This window comes from Canis lupus, chromosome 29, assembly GCF_003254725.2.
Source record: "Canis lupus dingo isolate Sandy chromosome 29, ASM325472v2, whole genome shotgun sequence".
NCBI lineage: Eukaryota > Metazoa > Chordata > Mammalia > Carnivora > Canidae > Canis > Canis lupus.
In genome coordinates, this window is record NC_064271.1 from 23,002,193 (window position 1) to 23,018,168 (window position 15,976).

General features: G+C 37.6%; 1 protein-coding gene across 5 annotated transcripts in view; it reads left to right on the forward strand.

The window, feature by feature from the left end:
• The window catches only part of GDAP1 (ganglioside induced differentiation associated protein 1), a 30,736-nt gene extending 15,285 nt beyond the window's left edge, over window positions 1–15,451 (forward strand). For all 5 annotated transcript variants that reach the window (XM_025478041.2, XM_025478042.3, XM_025478039.3 and 2 more), the window contains 4 exons: window positions 7,599–7,772; window positions 8,968–9,062; window positions 11,096–11,210; window positions 12,235–15,451. In XM_025478041.2, the coding sequence (XP_025333826.1) occupies window positions 7,616–7,772; window positions 8,968–9,062; window positions 11,096–11,210; window positions 12,235–12,617 (750 nt within the window). In that variant the 5' untranslated portion in view covers window positions 7,599–7,615 and the 3' untranslated portion in view covers window positions 12,618–15,451. The remainder of the gene's footprint in view (window positions 1–7,598; window positions 7,773–8,967; window positions 9,063–11,095; window positions 11,211–12,234) is intronic.
• Window positions 15,452–15,976: the final 525 nt, after the last annotated feature.

Genomic DNA, 15,976 nt, shown 5'->3' on the forward strand with positions numbered 1-15,976 from the left:
GAAATTAATCCCAATGTATTAAAATAAAAAATAAACATGCATGTGTTATCACAATTACCATTAAGATAATTTGTATTTGTTATTAAGAACCCCTGGAGATTAGGAAAAGAGCCGGACAAGACAGATGTTAGCCAATTGTCAAGGATGGGGAAAGCTGAATTCTACGAATCTTGCTACTTAAAATGTGTTCCATTGACCAGCAGCATTGGGATTACCTTGGAGCTTGTTAGAAATGCAGAATCCCAGACTCTACTGTAGACCTCTTGAATCAGAATCCTCGTTTTAACAAGATCCCCAAGTGATTCATATATACATTAAAATTTGAGAAGCACTACTACTGTGTGTTAAGTAACTGCTTAAATTTTAAGCGGCACTTATAAATTACTTATACACACATATGTGTATATATATATATATATATATATATATATATATATATATAAAACTTTTGAGTATCTCAGTTAAAAGGAACAAGCTTAAATTTTACATTACTGAAGAATGGCTTTAACACTTAAAAAAATAAATCTATTGTGTACTGGACATGGTTCTAGACATAATGTATCTTAAGTAGAGCCTTTGAGATTACTTCATAAGATACCCTTGTGGAAAAAAGAAGCAAATATGGCTGGATAAAAGTAATGCACATTTTCAGATGAACAACCCACTGTATTGGAGAATATTCATTTATAAATGTGTTGCACAAGGTTGCCCATTTAGCTAAAGACTTATCCTGTATAATTTTATTATATTTATCTCAATTATTTATAAACAACTATAAACACGTAAGGTCAGAGACAGTGTCTGTCTCATTAATAGCTCTATTCCCAGTGCTTCATATGGTGAATGTTCTTTAAAAGGAGTTTATTTTTATTTTTTTAAAGATTTATTTATTTATTTATTTATTTATTTATTTATTTATTTATTAATGAATGATAGACATAGAGAGAGGCAGAGACACGGGAGGAGGAAGAAGCAGGCTCCATGCTGGGAGCCTGACGTGGGACTCGATCCCAGGACTCCAGGATCACGCCCTGGGCCAAAGGCAGGCGCTAAACTGCTGAACCACCCGGAGATCCCCTTAACAGGAGTTTAATAAACTTTTTTGAATGATTAAAATGGATGAACTTTTGGCATCAGCCTGGACAGGGATATCTACTGGTGTTCTTACAGGTTTCTGTTCTTTGACTTGAGCCTAACAATTCTATAAATGACTTGAATAAGCACATTGTGGAAATACTTTTACATTTGTGGATGACAAAAGCTAAGATAGTTAAAATGATGACTAGTTTGTGAAGTGCTTGTCATTGGGCAATAAAATGGAAAAATAATGAAGCAAAGTTTAACAGGGCTAAATGTAGTATGTGAATTAAAAAATCAGGGGCATTAATGAAGGATGGGAGACCTAGCTTGCTAAAAAGTTTTTGATTAAAGCTAATAATAAAAAGCTGATATGATTACAAGTTATTTAAAAGTATAGGTTCTATCTAGAACATGGCAGATTGTGAACTGGTCAGAACATACAACATTTTGTCGAATTATGGATAGAACTTTGAGGAACATTTACAACTTAGAGTAGTAAGTGAATGGATATCATGAGACATAGTTGCCCATGCTTATAATAGGAGATTTTAAGTGTATTCAGTCATGTAAAGAATAGAATGCAGTTACCTGTTATCTCCCTTGCTGCCATTTGTCATCTCTTACTAGTTTACCAGCTGGGGATTATATTACAAATGATATTTTGCTGACCTGTAGACATTTCTCAACATTTGTATATAGTCAGTATTTATATTTATATGTTTTTGGGATGAGTCCATTAAATAACCAGTAGTTTGGGGGGAGAAATTTGGTAGCCAAGGCAATCCCTTTCAAGTCTTAGCCTAAAAAAAATTATCTAAATTGAATGATGGCTATGCTTGATTTTTTTAAAGTTTTATTTTTATTTAAGTAGTCGCTACACCCAATATGGGGTTTGAACTCATGACCCTGAGATCAAGAGTCATGTGCCACTCTGACTGAGCCAGCCAGATACCTCTTAATTTTTTTTTTTTTGAAAGCAGTTATTGATGTAGATGTCAATGATATTCCTGAGGTCAAAATTTAGGTCAAAGGAAGAATTTAGAAGCACTCAATTATGGCTGCTCAACCAAGGGCTGGCAAAGAACAATCTCTTTATTCATTCTTTTAATAGGTATTTTTGGGGTACTAATTGGTGCAAGGACCTGAGATATTTCAAAGATCCCTAATCATTAGAAGCTTATTAATATTAAAGATAGCTTCATTCTGTAAACTTGATAATAATATCAAATTTAATACATGCATATGCTATTATTACTATCAGTTTTACTGAGTCCTTTCCATGTATGTGATACCTTTTTCTCTTCAGGCATGTAATGAAGAGTAGATATGCTGAAGCCTGCAATTGATTAAACTAGATGATGTGTGATACTAAGCAAACTAGGGAAACTCAGGAACAGTGGATGTAACAAGTGAATATATGCACAAATACAGATTTTAAAATCTTTTTTTTTTTTTTTAAGATTTTATTTATCCATGAGAGACACACACACACAGAGAGGCAGAGACACAGGCAGAGAGAGAAGCAGGCTCCTTGCAGGGAGCCCGATGTGGGACTCGATCTCGGGACTCCAGGATCACACCCTGAGCAGAAGGCAGACACTCAACTGCTGAACCACCCAGGCATCCCATTATCTAGATATTTCTTATATGATTCATAACCTCTTTCAGTGAATTTAATTTGGCCACTAGGTAATAAAAAAGGGGGTCTGAAATAACTACCAAACACTAGGACATTACTTTTCTTACTGCCAAATGACTAAGTGGTAACTGGAATCAAGGATGTTATATGGTGAATATGGAATTTTGGTAAATTAATATATAAGAGTTCTGGGAAGATCTTTTTCACATCTTTGGCTTATATATCTCATTGATTCTTAGGAAATAGAATTTGGTTTGGAAATTAAGTATCCTGATATGATATTAAAGTACTGTATATAAATCTAATTAGGAAATAAATTTTATAGATAAGATTAAATATCTATTGAACCTCATTTTAAAAACATTAATTCTGAAGTAATTCTTACATTAAAAATGCAGTTATTTAGGTAAGGATTTCCAATTATTCCAATTTTTATATATTAATGAAAGTCTCTCATATATAGTTGAATAACTTTATGCCTTTTAGCACATCTACTGAAATTGTAGTTAGCATAAAGATTCTAACCAAGTGTGGAGAAAATATGGTATATGGTAAGGAAAAAGAAAATGAGTCTTTAAAACCCATGATTGTGCCAATAAAAGTGGCTTTAAAATGGTGCATATTATCTTATACACCAATGCCACCACCAAGTGATCTAAGTAAAATAAAAAATCTGCAAGGGGATAAAGATAGAAATGAAGTCTGTTTTCATTGAACTAATAATAATAAGGAAGAGCTGAAAGTTATTCAAATAGACCTGAGTAGGGTGGGTGGGGAGGGAGTGTTTCTTGAAAACAAGGCATAATTATGCCTTCTTTATCTGCCATGACTGGGGAACATAGGAAATCAGAGCAATCAATGTAGTAAAATAATGGAAACTTATGCCTATGAGCTCCTAAATTCTTTTAATTTTTTACTCTTGGGGAAACTGAATGTGATCTCCACCTCCCCACCCCCCCCATCCCCCGTGGCTCAAAGCCATTGTTATTCTACCGAGCAATATTGAGACTTGAGACTGTATGCAGCCGTTTGTCCCTGTTAAATAGCTGCAGAATTGCTTTTATTGTATCTTTTCTTTCTGGTTTTAAAAAACTTTTCTCTCATTATTACATCTTTCTGTTTTATTGCTATCTGTACCTGCTTAAATTTAGGTACAGTACAAGACCTGTCTTATCCCCTGCTCGTTCTTCTAGGAAGTCAGGTCATTTGCCTGACTGACATTCATTTACTCTTATTTTTTCTTCCAAATTAGTAACTTATCCTGGTTTTCAGTACAGCAACTCTATTGGCTAATGCTGGAAACTCTTCAATGCCTGCTTCTTAAAAGTCCTTTGATTCCCTACCCTGCCCCTGTAGGCCTTCTATTGCTTTTTCACTCCTGACAGAGGTAGAATAGAAAAACCAGCATTTTAAAAAAAAGTAATCTCTACACCCAATGTGGGGCTTGAACCCATGACCCCAAGATCAAGAGTTGCACACTCTACTGACTGAGCCAACCAGGTTGGCTTCCTTCCTTCCTTCCTTCCTTCCTTCCTTCCTTCCTTCCTTCCTTCCTTCCTTCCTTCCTTCCTTCCTTCCTCCCTCCCTCCCTCCCTCCCTCCCTCCCTCCCTCTCTCCCTTCCTTCCTTCCTTCTTTCCAACATGCTTTATGGAAGGACTGGGAAATAAAATAGAATGAGAGTGAGAGGGAAGATCTGTATAAAATTCAAATGAAATTCCCAGTTGCCTTTTGAAAAACTCTGGTTCCAGAGGCAGTGGATACTATCAAGGTCTGGTGTCGAGGAGGACAATAACAGCACATAGCAGGTGTTGCCATGGAGGTCCTGGAAGGGAGACAGTGAAGCTGGAGGAGAACTTTGGTTCAGTGGATATCTTATGCTCTGTCGGACAAAGCGTCTGACAAAGATAGTTACATGGTAATAGTGTCCTGAGTAGAAGGAAATTGTTTTCATGGATTTAAACATTTATCTTCCTTTGAAGAATTAGAGCTCAGCCAGATGGAGCTTCCCCAGAAAGCAATTACTAGACAGTATTTTCCCTGCTCTTACTTTCCCAGAAGGAAGTGGTATGCTCTTCTGAAGACAAGCCTCAGGCCTGGCACCAGAAAGTAGCCTGAGCCAGTGACCATAAATTTAATGACTTGGAAGCATTTTAAAATACTGTACCAGTTTTGGTTATTAACTTGAGGTTTTTGGACCCCCAGAGCAGTGGTTCTTAAACTTTTTGGTTTCTGGGCCCCTTTATCATAAAAATTATTAAGAACACTGGAGAGCTTTTGTTTATCTATATCTATCAATATTTGCCAAATCAGAAATTAAAACAGAAAAATTTAAAACACACGAATAGGGACGCCTGGGTGGATCAGCGGTTGAGTGTCTGCCTTTGGCTTAGGGCGTGATCCCAGAGTCCCAAGATCAAGTCCCACATCAGGCTCCCTTCATGGAGCCTGCTTCTCCCTCTGCCTGTGTCTCTGCCTCCTTCTGTGTGTCTCTCGTGAATAAATAAATAAAATATTGAAAAAAAATAAAACACATGAATACACAAGCCAGCATGTCATTAACTGTCAGAATGATAGAGCCATATGTCCTGTAGCCTCTGGAAAACTGTGCTTGCTGTACCCTTGAGGGACAATAAAAGTGAAAAATCAATTAAAATTGCAGTATTACTATAAAAGTAGCTTTGACTTTGTGGACTCCCTGAAAGTTTCTTGGGGAAGCCCAGGGATTCTTAGACCACATTTTGAGAACCGTTGCTCTAAGTGGTCTATGAATAGAATTCAGGAGATTTGAGATCTTAGAGGCGAAAAAGATTATCTTTATCTTCACTAATTTCCAACAGAACTTATGACTTCCTTTCGTTTCCAATGTAGGCATAAACCAAAGCAATATTAGGAGTTCCCGTGACTTTCTTACCAATAGAAATCACAGATATGTTCGTAGCATGTCAAGTTATTGCAAAGTTATCTTAAAAATAACTTTGAAACTATGGTAGTTATTAGACCTGCTGCTAGATCTTGTTAATGTATTAATAAAAGGTACTCATATTAAAATTTTATAATTTAAAATTAATTTGATAAATATATAATCAATTTCCTTTGCATTTTTATGTCTTGTATGTTTAAGAACATTATTTTGAGAAGAGATCAGTGGCACACAAAAGGTTAATAACTTTTTAGTATTTCAAGGACCTTAGAAGGACTCTAGACTTTTGTCCTCATGGAAATGTCTACCAGGCATTGGTTGGGATCCTAGTGATATACTGAGATCCTGAAAGGTCAGCAGGAAGTGTGCTCTAGTCGGGTAAATCCACTGTTGACAAGCAGTATGTGGCTGACACTTCATTCTTGGTTATTCCAGTGCAGACTTCAGAATTGGACTCCTCAGCAGGGAATTAGATATTTGCCTACTGTTTGAGGGAGTAATCCATCTTATTTTTTCTTAGAGAGTCAGAAATAGTCTGTTGGCTTAGAAAACTTGTTCTACTTGGATTATGGCATTATGAGGTCTTGTCTGAAATGCTCTGCAACCTACTCTGAATTGCCAACACTTATGAATGAGTGTGGGATAGCTCAAAAGGATTCTAAATTAAATAATCCAAACTAAGAAATAAATGAATAAATTGAGGCTTCTCACTTGTTGGAATAAGCTCATTGGCATTTTTCAGGGGCAATTTGAGTGTCAGAAATAGGAAGTGATTCTCTAGGGACATAGTCCTGATTTTTGGATCACATGGTTCATCTTTTTTTTTTTTTTCTAAGACTTTATTTATTTGAGAGAGAGAAAGACAGAGATAGCAACCGAGATAGCACAAGTGGGAGGAGAGGGAGAAGCAGGCTCCCCGCTTAGCAGAGAGCCCAATGTAGGGCTTGATTTCAGGACCCTGGGATCATGACCTGAGCTAAAGGCAGATGCTTAACTGACTGATCCACCCAGGCACCTTCATGTGGTTCATCTTTATTCTTCTTGGATAGTCTCTGAAATGTAAACCCTTTTGAAGATGTTACAATGATGTTGTCTGCCTTTCATTAGCCGAGAATGCCTTAGCCTTTATGTCCTGGTTAACTGCTACAGAGCTTCTCCAGCTCAAATATTCTATAACAACTAGAAATTTGGGAATATATTCATTAATTGAAATTTACTGAACACCTACTATGAGCCAAACATTATATTAGGTACTGGGAACTCAATAGAGAACAGTACATGGTCCCAGCCCTCAAGTACTCTAGAGTCTAGAGTTTAACAGCAAATGAGGATTTATGTAGAACCCACTTTCTAGACATAAAAATATTAGAAATTCATGGTGAATTCTGTGAACTTTGTCAGTTCACATTCATATAGCATCAACAGGGTCACTTGGTATTAATGGAACCTAGGAAAGAGGAATCTGATTATCTTTTCATAATGAGCTTTCATTCACCTAATGAACCTTTATTAATAGCCTAAAATGTGTGAGACATTATGATAGACAGTGGATCACAGCTCCCTGCCCTGAAGAAACTCATAGGATACAAACAACCAATTAAGGTGATAAGGCTATGATAGTATATGTACAAAGGTATTTTTCATGTGCGGAGGAAGGCACACCTGACCCAATCAGATATTGGTAGTTTTAGGAGGTTAGGGAATATTCTATAGAGGAGTTGGCATCTTGAGGGTCGAGCAGCAGTTTGTAAGGTTGAAAAATGAGAGAATTTTAATGTAATCATGGTTTGGACTCTAGTCTGGTACATCAGTCCTTTTCAAATTTTGAATGTCTTGTTTGGGGAGATATGTTTGAAGTGCCTTGATTTAATATTGAAAATGTTCATGAGGGGGTTTGGGTTTTTTATTTTGCTTTGGATGTCACCTCTCATTTATAACTTTTTCTTTAATGTTTGTAGAAAAAACACCCAGGTTAATGCCTGATAAAGGAAGCATGTACTACCCACGGGTACAACATTATCGAGAACTGCTTGACTCATTGCCAATGGATGCCTATACTCATGGCTGCATTTTACATCCTGAGCTAACTGTGGACTCCATGATCCCTGCTTATGCAACCACAAGGATTCGCAGTATGTAACAATCTTAAAGACTTCAAATTCTGTCTCAGAGTTCTTTTAATTCATTTTTGAGATGGGGCTCATCTCATGAAGACTTGGGGACAGGGTTGTTAGGTTTGCTTCATGGATGTTACAGATCAATCCATGCACCAGTCAGATTAATCTGTGCTTCAGCTGTTCAGCTGGACATTTATTATCTATGGGAGCTGATTTTCCATCTCTTGGTCTTGAGGGCCAAGCTTGGGTGAAACTCAGAAGAGTAGCCTGTGGAAAAATAAGGAACATAACATGTTCTCATAGAAGATGGACTAAGAATCATGAAATCTGGAATCTGCTGGGGATTATGGGGGGGGCAACTAAATGTACATTTCTGGTCCTTAATTTTTGTTTCATTATGTGAGGGAACTGGGCTACAGGCTGTCTAACCATTACTCTGCCTCTAAATTCAGGTATTTGAGATGTACTAAGATTGAGTTGTGATATCCAGCTCCTTCTTTTTCTGAGGACACAGATGGTCAGTGCATGGGATGTGGAGGAGAAGGGGTGTTCTTTGGCATAGGTGATTGAGATAGGAAAGTAAGGGAAAGTGGCTGTGGTCAAACTCTGGGAGTGTATAATTAGGAATACTCAAACCCAGATCTTCTAATTCTAGAAACCACATTCTTTCCATTACATCATACCTCACCTTTATAATTCTCTTACTTATGTTATTTTTCTTTCCTTTTGATACTTCTTCTCTCCTCTTCCATCCCCTCCTTCCTTTTTTCCTCTTCTCGCTTTACTTCTTGTTCCTCCTCCTTCTCTTCATAAGTATTCATATGATTTGAAACAGGTGGCCTGAATATAATTCTATCACCTAGAGTTAATATATTTTTAAAAACAAAGCCTTTTCCTTCTCTTCATATAGAAGTCCATTAATAAAAACTTGAAAGATATTGAAAGGTAGAGCCACCACTCTGCACTGAGCACTTCTGACCTGCTAGGCCTTGCTCTAAGTGCTTTCCTGGGTGCCTCACATTTAATCCTTAGCCTATGTGGCAGACACTCTGATAGTTCCATTTTAAATTTGAGGAAACTGAGGCACAAAGAGGTCTAAGGCAGAGTCAGGGCATGAGCCCTAGAGCTCATGGAGTGTCCTAGCTTCTCCTTGTTTCTTGTTTAGAAGGGAGGAAATAATTTCCTATTTCAAAAATGATTTTATTATCAGGCCAAATTGGTAACACAGAATCTGAACTGAAAAAACTTGCTGAAGAAAACCCAGATTTACAAGAGGCATACATCGCAAAACAGAAGCGACTTAAAGTAAGTAAACCAGGCTGTCCTCAGTTGACATCCACTGTTTGCATTCCATGTTCTACATTTTGTAAAGTCTCACTATTTCTAGGACATCTTCTCTTAAATATTTGCAAATCACCAGTGCACGTTAGCTTTTGCTTACGCTCTGCTTTTAGAAAGAATTTTCCTTTGATTTAATAGTCAGACCTGATGACAGTTGCTTAAAAGGCAGATTTTGCTCATGCTGTTTACCAAGGAAAGTTGTAAAATGTAAAAGCAAGTTCATAATATACACTATCAATCTGTCATTTCGGGTACTCTGCCACTTTTTAAGGCCTAGCTAGAACTTCAGGACTTTTTTTTTTTTAATACCAATAAGGTAATTGGCAAATTTGTTCTTATACTCTTCTCTCTTCTCTTATTTTTTTCCTTACCTTTCACCCATTTCTTCCACGTCTAACTCCCACCTCTGGCAACCACCAATCTATTGTCTATGAGCTTGGGTTTTGTTTTGTTGTTGTTATTGTTGTTTTTAGACTCCACATTTAAGAGAGATCCTACAGCATTTGTCTTTGACCCATTTCACTTAGCATAATTCCCTTGAGGTATAGTTACGTGAGTGCAAATGGTAAAACTTCATTATTCTTTGTGGTTGAATAATATTCCATTGTATGTATATCCCACATCTATTCATTCATCCATTGATGGGCACTAAGCTTGTTTCTTGGATATTGTAAATGAAGGTGCAATGAACATGGGAGTGGATATATCTTTTTGAGTTAGTGTTTTTGTTTTCTTTGGATAAATACCCAGAAGTGGAATTTCTGGATCACCTGGTGGTGGTTCTATTTGTAGTTTTTTAAGGAACTTCTGTATTGTTTTCCAGAGTGGCTGCACCAGTTTACATTCCTGATTGTTCCCTTTTCTCCACATCCTTGCCAGCACTCACTTCTGGCCTTTTTGATAACAGCCATTCTAACAGCTGTGAGGTGATAGCTCACTGTGGTCTGGATTTTCATTTTCCTGATGATGGGTGATGTTGCACACCTTTTTATGTACCCGTTGGCCTTCGATGTGTCTTCTTTGGAAGAATGTCAATTCAGAACCTCTGTACATTTTTAAATCAGATTTTATTGTTGTTGTTGCTATTGTGTTGGAGTTCTTTATATATTTTGGATGTTAACCCCTTATCAGATACATAATTTGCAAGTATTTTCTCCCATTGAATAGGCTGCCATTTCATTTTGTTTTTGGTTTCCTCTGTCATGCGGAAACTTTTTAGTTTGATGCAGTCCCACTTGTGTGCTTTTGCTCTTGTTGCTTTTGTTTTTGTGTAAGATTCAAAAAATTATTGCCAAGACCTACATCATGAAGCTTACCACCTCTGTTTTCTTCTAGGAGCTTTATGGTCTTAGGTCTTATGTTCAAGTTTTTAATCCATTTTGAGTTAATCCATTCTGACTTGTCTGCCTCTTAAGGAGCAGGGCTTTGTTTCATCTGTTCCAGTCAGCCTTTCTCTTTCTGAGGTGATTCTTTCCTCAGGGCCCAAGAACACACACAAGCTTCCCCCATATTGAAAATGTAGCAAACGTCAACACTCATCACCTTCCTCAACTTTCCATCTTCCTTTATCTCAGCTAAGTGAGCTGCTCAAAAGAAATGCCTGCACACACAGCACTTCTTACTTTGCACTCAGTCTCTAAGTCACTGCATTCAGATTTCTCCCTCAGCCTGACCCTTCAGTTGTTCATTCCTTGAAAGCTGTTGAAATTCCATTTGTTAGTTGGGGGCTGAGAGGAGTCTCTTTGTGCTCCTTATATTCTTTGCCATCTCTGGTCATCTAGTGTATGGGAGTTACCTGTGGACCAGTGGGTCTGGTCAGTGGAGTATTCTCACAGCCAGAGCATTTTCCCTCAGGTTTTCTTTTGCTTTAACATTATTCTCTATCTTCTCATTGCCTCAGATAAACAGGCTCCAACTTTTTAAGAGTTTATATCTGCTTTGCTCTGTGTTGTTTTTTGCAAGCATCAATAACCTATTTAGTTATTTTTGCTTATTAGTCAAAGCTGCTTGACCATGACAATGTCAAATATTTGAAGAAAATTCTTGATGAACTGGAGAAAGTCTTGGATCAGGTTGAAACTGAGTTGCAAAGAAGAAATGAAGAAACCCCAGGTAGGTTCTTATTTGTGTGTGTGTGTGTGTGTGTGTGTGTGTGTGTGTTTCTCTTTTGCTGGATCCCAGGCATGTTATATTTATGGGAATATTATTAGATTTTACCAAAAACATTCTGTAATCTGTTTTTTTGTTATTCTTATTCATGGGCAGTTTAAATTATCATGGCAACAATAATACTGACCTCAGCAAAACCCAGATGTCTAATGGTAACCCAATCAGTGTCTATGTGAAATGTGACTGGTGGAGGATTTTTCTGCCCAATTTAAAGTTATGGTTGGGAGATTCCTACTTAGCCTGTTTGACACATTTGTAATTATAGTAGTTCATTTGGTTGAATAACCTGAGTAATTAGCTTGAAAGCTTCCTCTAGTTTTACCCCAGGCAGGGGGAATACTTCCAATCTGAAGTATGAAATGGAGGCTGGCCTATGTATATCTGTAGGCTGGCTGGTGAGCATCTGTGTATTGTACCTGTGAACCTAACCGCAGGATCCAGCCATTGCCCAGGTGCATGCACTTGGACCATTTGCAACTATTCTAATTGGCAACAAAGTTGAAGACCATGTTACATGAAACGTACTTCACAATAGGAACTTTCTTTTGCTTTATGTGTGTGACGAGGAGCAGCAATCACTGAGTGACATTCCAGGCCCAATTTTATGAATTTTTCTAAGGCTCACCTGCTGTTTTCCTAAGCCAGGAGGAAAGATCTGTGGACTCCTCTGGCTTGGAGGCTCTCAACTCCTCAGAATCCTTTTCAATATCAAAGATAGATTTGAACTCAAGTAGCTTCCGTTTCACCCAAGGATGTAGGTAGCTGGCAGGTATTAAGCAAATCTCCCTTTGCTTGGGTGACATTGGCATGGACTTTGTCTTAGGATTAATTTGTCAAGAAAATGTACCACGGCCTTCATCTTTTCACTGTTCTCACACTTGCCCTTACGACCACGATGAAAGATGCCAGCTAGAGTCTCTCTGTACAGCTCTTGCCCCTAATTCTCCATGTCCCTTTCTCTGATTAGAAGAGGGCCGCCAGCCTTGGCTCTGCGGAGAATCCTTCACCCTGGCAGACGTCTCTCTCGCTGTCACATTGCATCGACTGAAGTTCCTGGGGTTTGCGAGGAGAAACTGGGGAAATGGAAAGCGACCAAACTTGGAAACCTATTACGAACGTGTCTTGAAGAGAAAAACATTTAACAAGGTTTTAGGACATGTCAACAATATATTAATCTCTGCAGTGCTGCCAACAGCATTCCGGGTGGCCAAGAAAAGGGCCCCAAAAGTTCTTGGCACCACCCTTGTGGTTGGTTTGCTTGCAGGAATGGGATATTTTGCTTTTATGCTTTTCAGAAAGAGACTTGGCAGCATGATATTAGCACTTAGACCCAGACCAAATTATTTCTAGGCTTGTAGGGATCTGGTGGTGGCAACTCATCCAACCATTCAACTAGGCCCTTGTTCACTCTTCCAGGCCCAGTGAAGAATGACCCTGGGCAATTAGTAAAAAGCATAATTTACTTTACTCTTTGGGTAGTTTTGTGGGGAGAAGAGGTAATGAAAATGTTTTTGTGGGCTGGTAACTTTGAGATTACTTATTTGCAAACCTGAACTAATCCATCCTCAAAACATGTGCAAGGTCAAAATATGTAAATGCTGACAAAGAACTAGACCTTTAAGTCAGAATGCCAGTTCAAGTTCTGAATTACTTTTTGGGAGAAGGTTCTTACTATGAGCAGACAGTAATCATCTGTGATTGCCCATAGCTCTTCATCTGAGACAATCTGGATGTGCTGAGTGTTGAGTAGTTAGCAACATTTTCCACTGGAATTCAGAAATCATCTTTGTTTCACAACCTGGGTTCTGACAGCAGCAGGGTACAATAGTACTTCACATGATCACTCTTAGATTCAGGCAGAAATGAGAAACACAAAGGGAACAGGGAGAGGGTTAATGAAGTCTATCTAGTGAAGAACAGTAGAAGGCAACCTCCAGGCACTTCCAATGCCACTCATGGCTGCATGTCCCCTTAGTAAACATCAGACTACTTATGGCCACTGCCCGTGTATTCTCCTATATTTAAGACCTTGGGGAAATGACTAGGGAGTTACTAGGGGGAGTGGGCTGGAGAAAACTCTGGGCTTTACACTTATAGCACCTCATCTGACCTTAGTATTATTTTAAATGCACGTGATTCACACTTGTTTTAATAAGACTAACTGCTTATATACTTGGGTGTGGAATGCCCACTGGAACATGTCTGCCTAGCATTTACATAAAAGTCTTAAGTGGTTCTTTTCCTCACAGTTCCCCAACTGGATGGTACCTGTGAGATAGCACTCCTGTGGACCTTTGTGTCCAGTCAGTGGGGGGTCTTGGCTTCTACAGCTCTTTTTAGCACACAAGTGGAATATTATTAGGTGAATATTCACCTGAATATTATCAGGTGAATGTCCCAGCTAATTACTAACATGGCTTGTGGCTGGGTAGTGGATATTTTAATGATCTGGAAGTACTAAATATGCTCATTCTGTATTTGAAAAGTCTGGTGTGTTAAAAAAAAACCTGTTGCCTAGACCTTGCATCTGTTTATTGTCATTAACAAGGCCTTAAAAGGTTAAAGAGAAAGGTCTAGTCTTAGTCTGTGGAAATTAATTTAGGGGAAATGAAATAAGTTGATAGTGATGTTCACTTATATTCATTCATGTATGTCTAGGGATTTCAGGGGGGTACCTCAGTCCATCTAGAAGGGCAACCCCACTGTGCCCCATGAACAATTATACAACTACATCCTACACAGCACTCAGGAAAAGATTTTCCATGGTGACATGAAGATACAGTTTCCCTGAAGCTAGTCTGAAAGGAGTTGGGGGACAGTTTTAGGTCTCTGGCTGGAAGTATGTACAGAGAATGATGAGCTAAGTAAGGTTCCAGCAAACAATAAAAGCTTGTTTGGATTGCCTCAGATTGGCTATGCAAAACAGCCAAAGAATGTACTGAATTTTCATTAACAGGAAACAGTCATACATAGGAAATGATGACTTTTTGATGGTAAAATGAGTCTATAATTCCATTTCATGAATCAGTTGTTTTAGAAAATTCTGATGAAATGGATATTCCATTTTGCAAAATTTGCAAAATTAGTTTTCAAAAATTAGTAACATCTCCATGTAAACTCAATACAACAATAATTAACAGGCTGGCAGCTTTTCTGATGTCTTAATATTGCTCCTCAGTGCATTGTCATAGAGATTGGCTGGATTTGTTTGTTGCTGGCACACTCCAATTCGTATGTTCCTGAAAGAGCCACAAAACTGGTTATTTAGTAATTCATTGTGTTCCTGAGATCTTTATATCACCCTCTTAGAAGAATTCAGACAGGAAGAGGACACGATTGGGTTTTTATAAAAATCTACAAAGTGTATTTACCTATTGAGAGGCTGTTGATTAAGAATAAAGATTAGAAGCCTAGTGCTGGCTTTTCTTAAATTTATTTTATTACTGAGTCATAGAAAGTCTACTGGGAAGTATAATTTTCTGATATAGTTTCATTGGAAATATGCTTGTGTCAATATTAAAGATGATGCATCATAGTGATTTCACTTGTTTCACGGATACTCCTGGGTTTAGACTAATAAAATGTTTGGGGTCATAATGCCCACTAGATGTCGCTGCTCACACAGTAGTCTGAGCTGGGGCATTAGGTTCAGCAAGCCTTCTAAAATGGCCCAAGTGAAGATAAACATTAATGACCTTAGTTTCTGAAATGAAGGATCTTGATCAGATCATTCATCTGTAAAAAAGCTTGAGGCACATGTAGTATTGATTTCTAATGCTTTGGAAGGGATAAAAGTATCACACAATGTCAGGCTAAAGAGCTAAACAAATACTGTCAGCAAAATAAGCACTTCTTTTTTTTTTTTTTTCATGATCATTGGTGACTGGCCCATGTGCTCCTCAGTTTCCAAAGTTTGTATAAATATCAAAATTATAAAAATGCCTGAGGTACTAAATTTAAGTTGGCTATGTATGTCTAAATACATAAATACTATTTTATTGTTATTGCAATTACATGCCCTTTGAATCCATTTTTCTTTAATTGCAGATACTTGTAAATGTTTGCTTGATTTTTAGGAATTATTGATATCGACACCAGAGTTCTAGGTATTTTGGTGTTGTTGAGTGTAATAGATCAAGATACTATTCTGCCTGTAAAATCAATAAAAGTAACTGGATAATGAATATGAACTCTAAAAGTGTTAATTTTATAATCTTTTTAAAGAAAAGAGATTTCATTTAAATCAAAGCATACTGTGGTAACTGGAAAGAATAAAGTAAATAAAGGCTTTAGATATTAAAGCTATTTAGCTACAGGATGTCATATTTTCCTTATAACAATTACTGACTCATGATTTATTTAAATACACACAGTTTTATAATGAAAAGAATAACACATTGCTCTGGGGTACCTAAGTGGTGCAGACAGTTAAGTGTCCAACTCTTGATTTTTGGCTCAAGTCATGATCTCAGGGCCAGGAGATCAAGCCCCTTGTGGGGCTCCATACTCAGCACAGAGTCTGCTTGAGTTTTTCTCTTCCCTGCACCACCCCACTGTACTCTCTCTATCAATCAATCTTAAAAAAAAAAAAAAAAGAATAACATATTGTTCTTGAACATTAAAGGCCTTCTTTTGCAGCTACCTAACAGGCATAAAATGACAAATATCAAGAGAATATTGTTTTTTCAAAATAATTTCGTTACATGTTT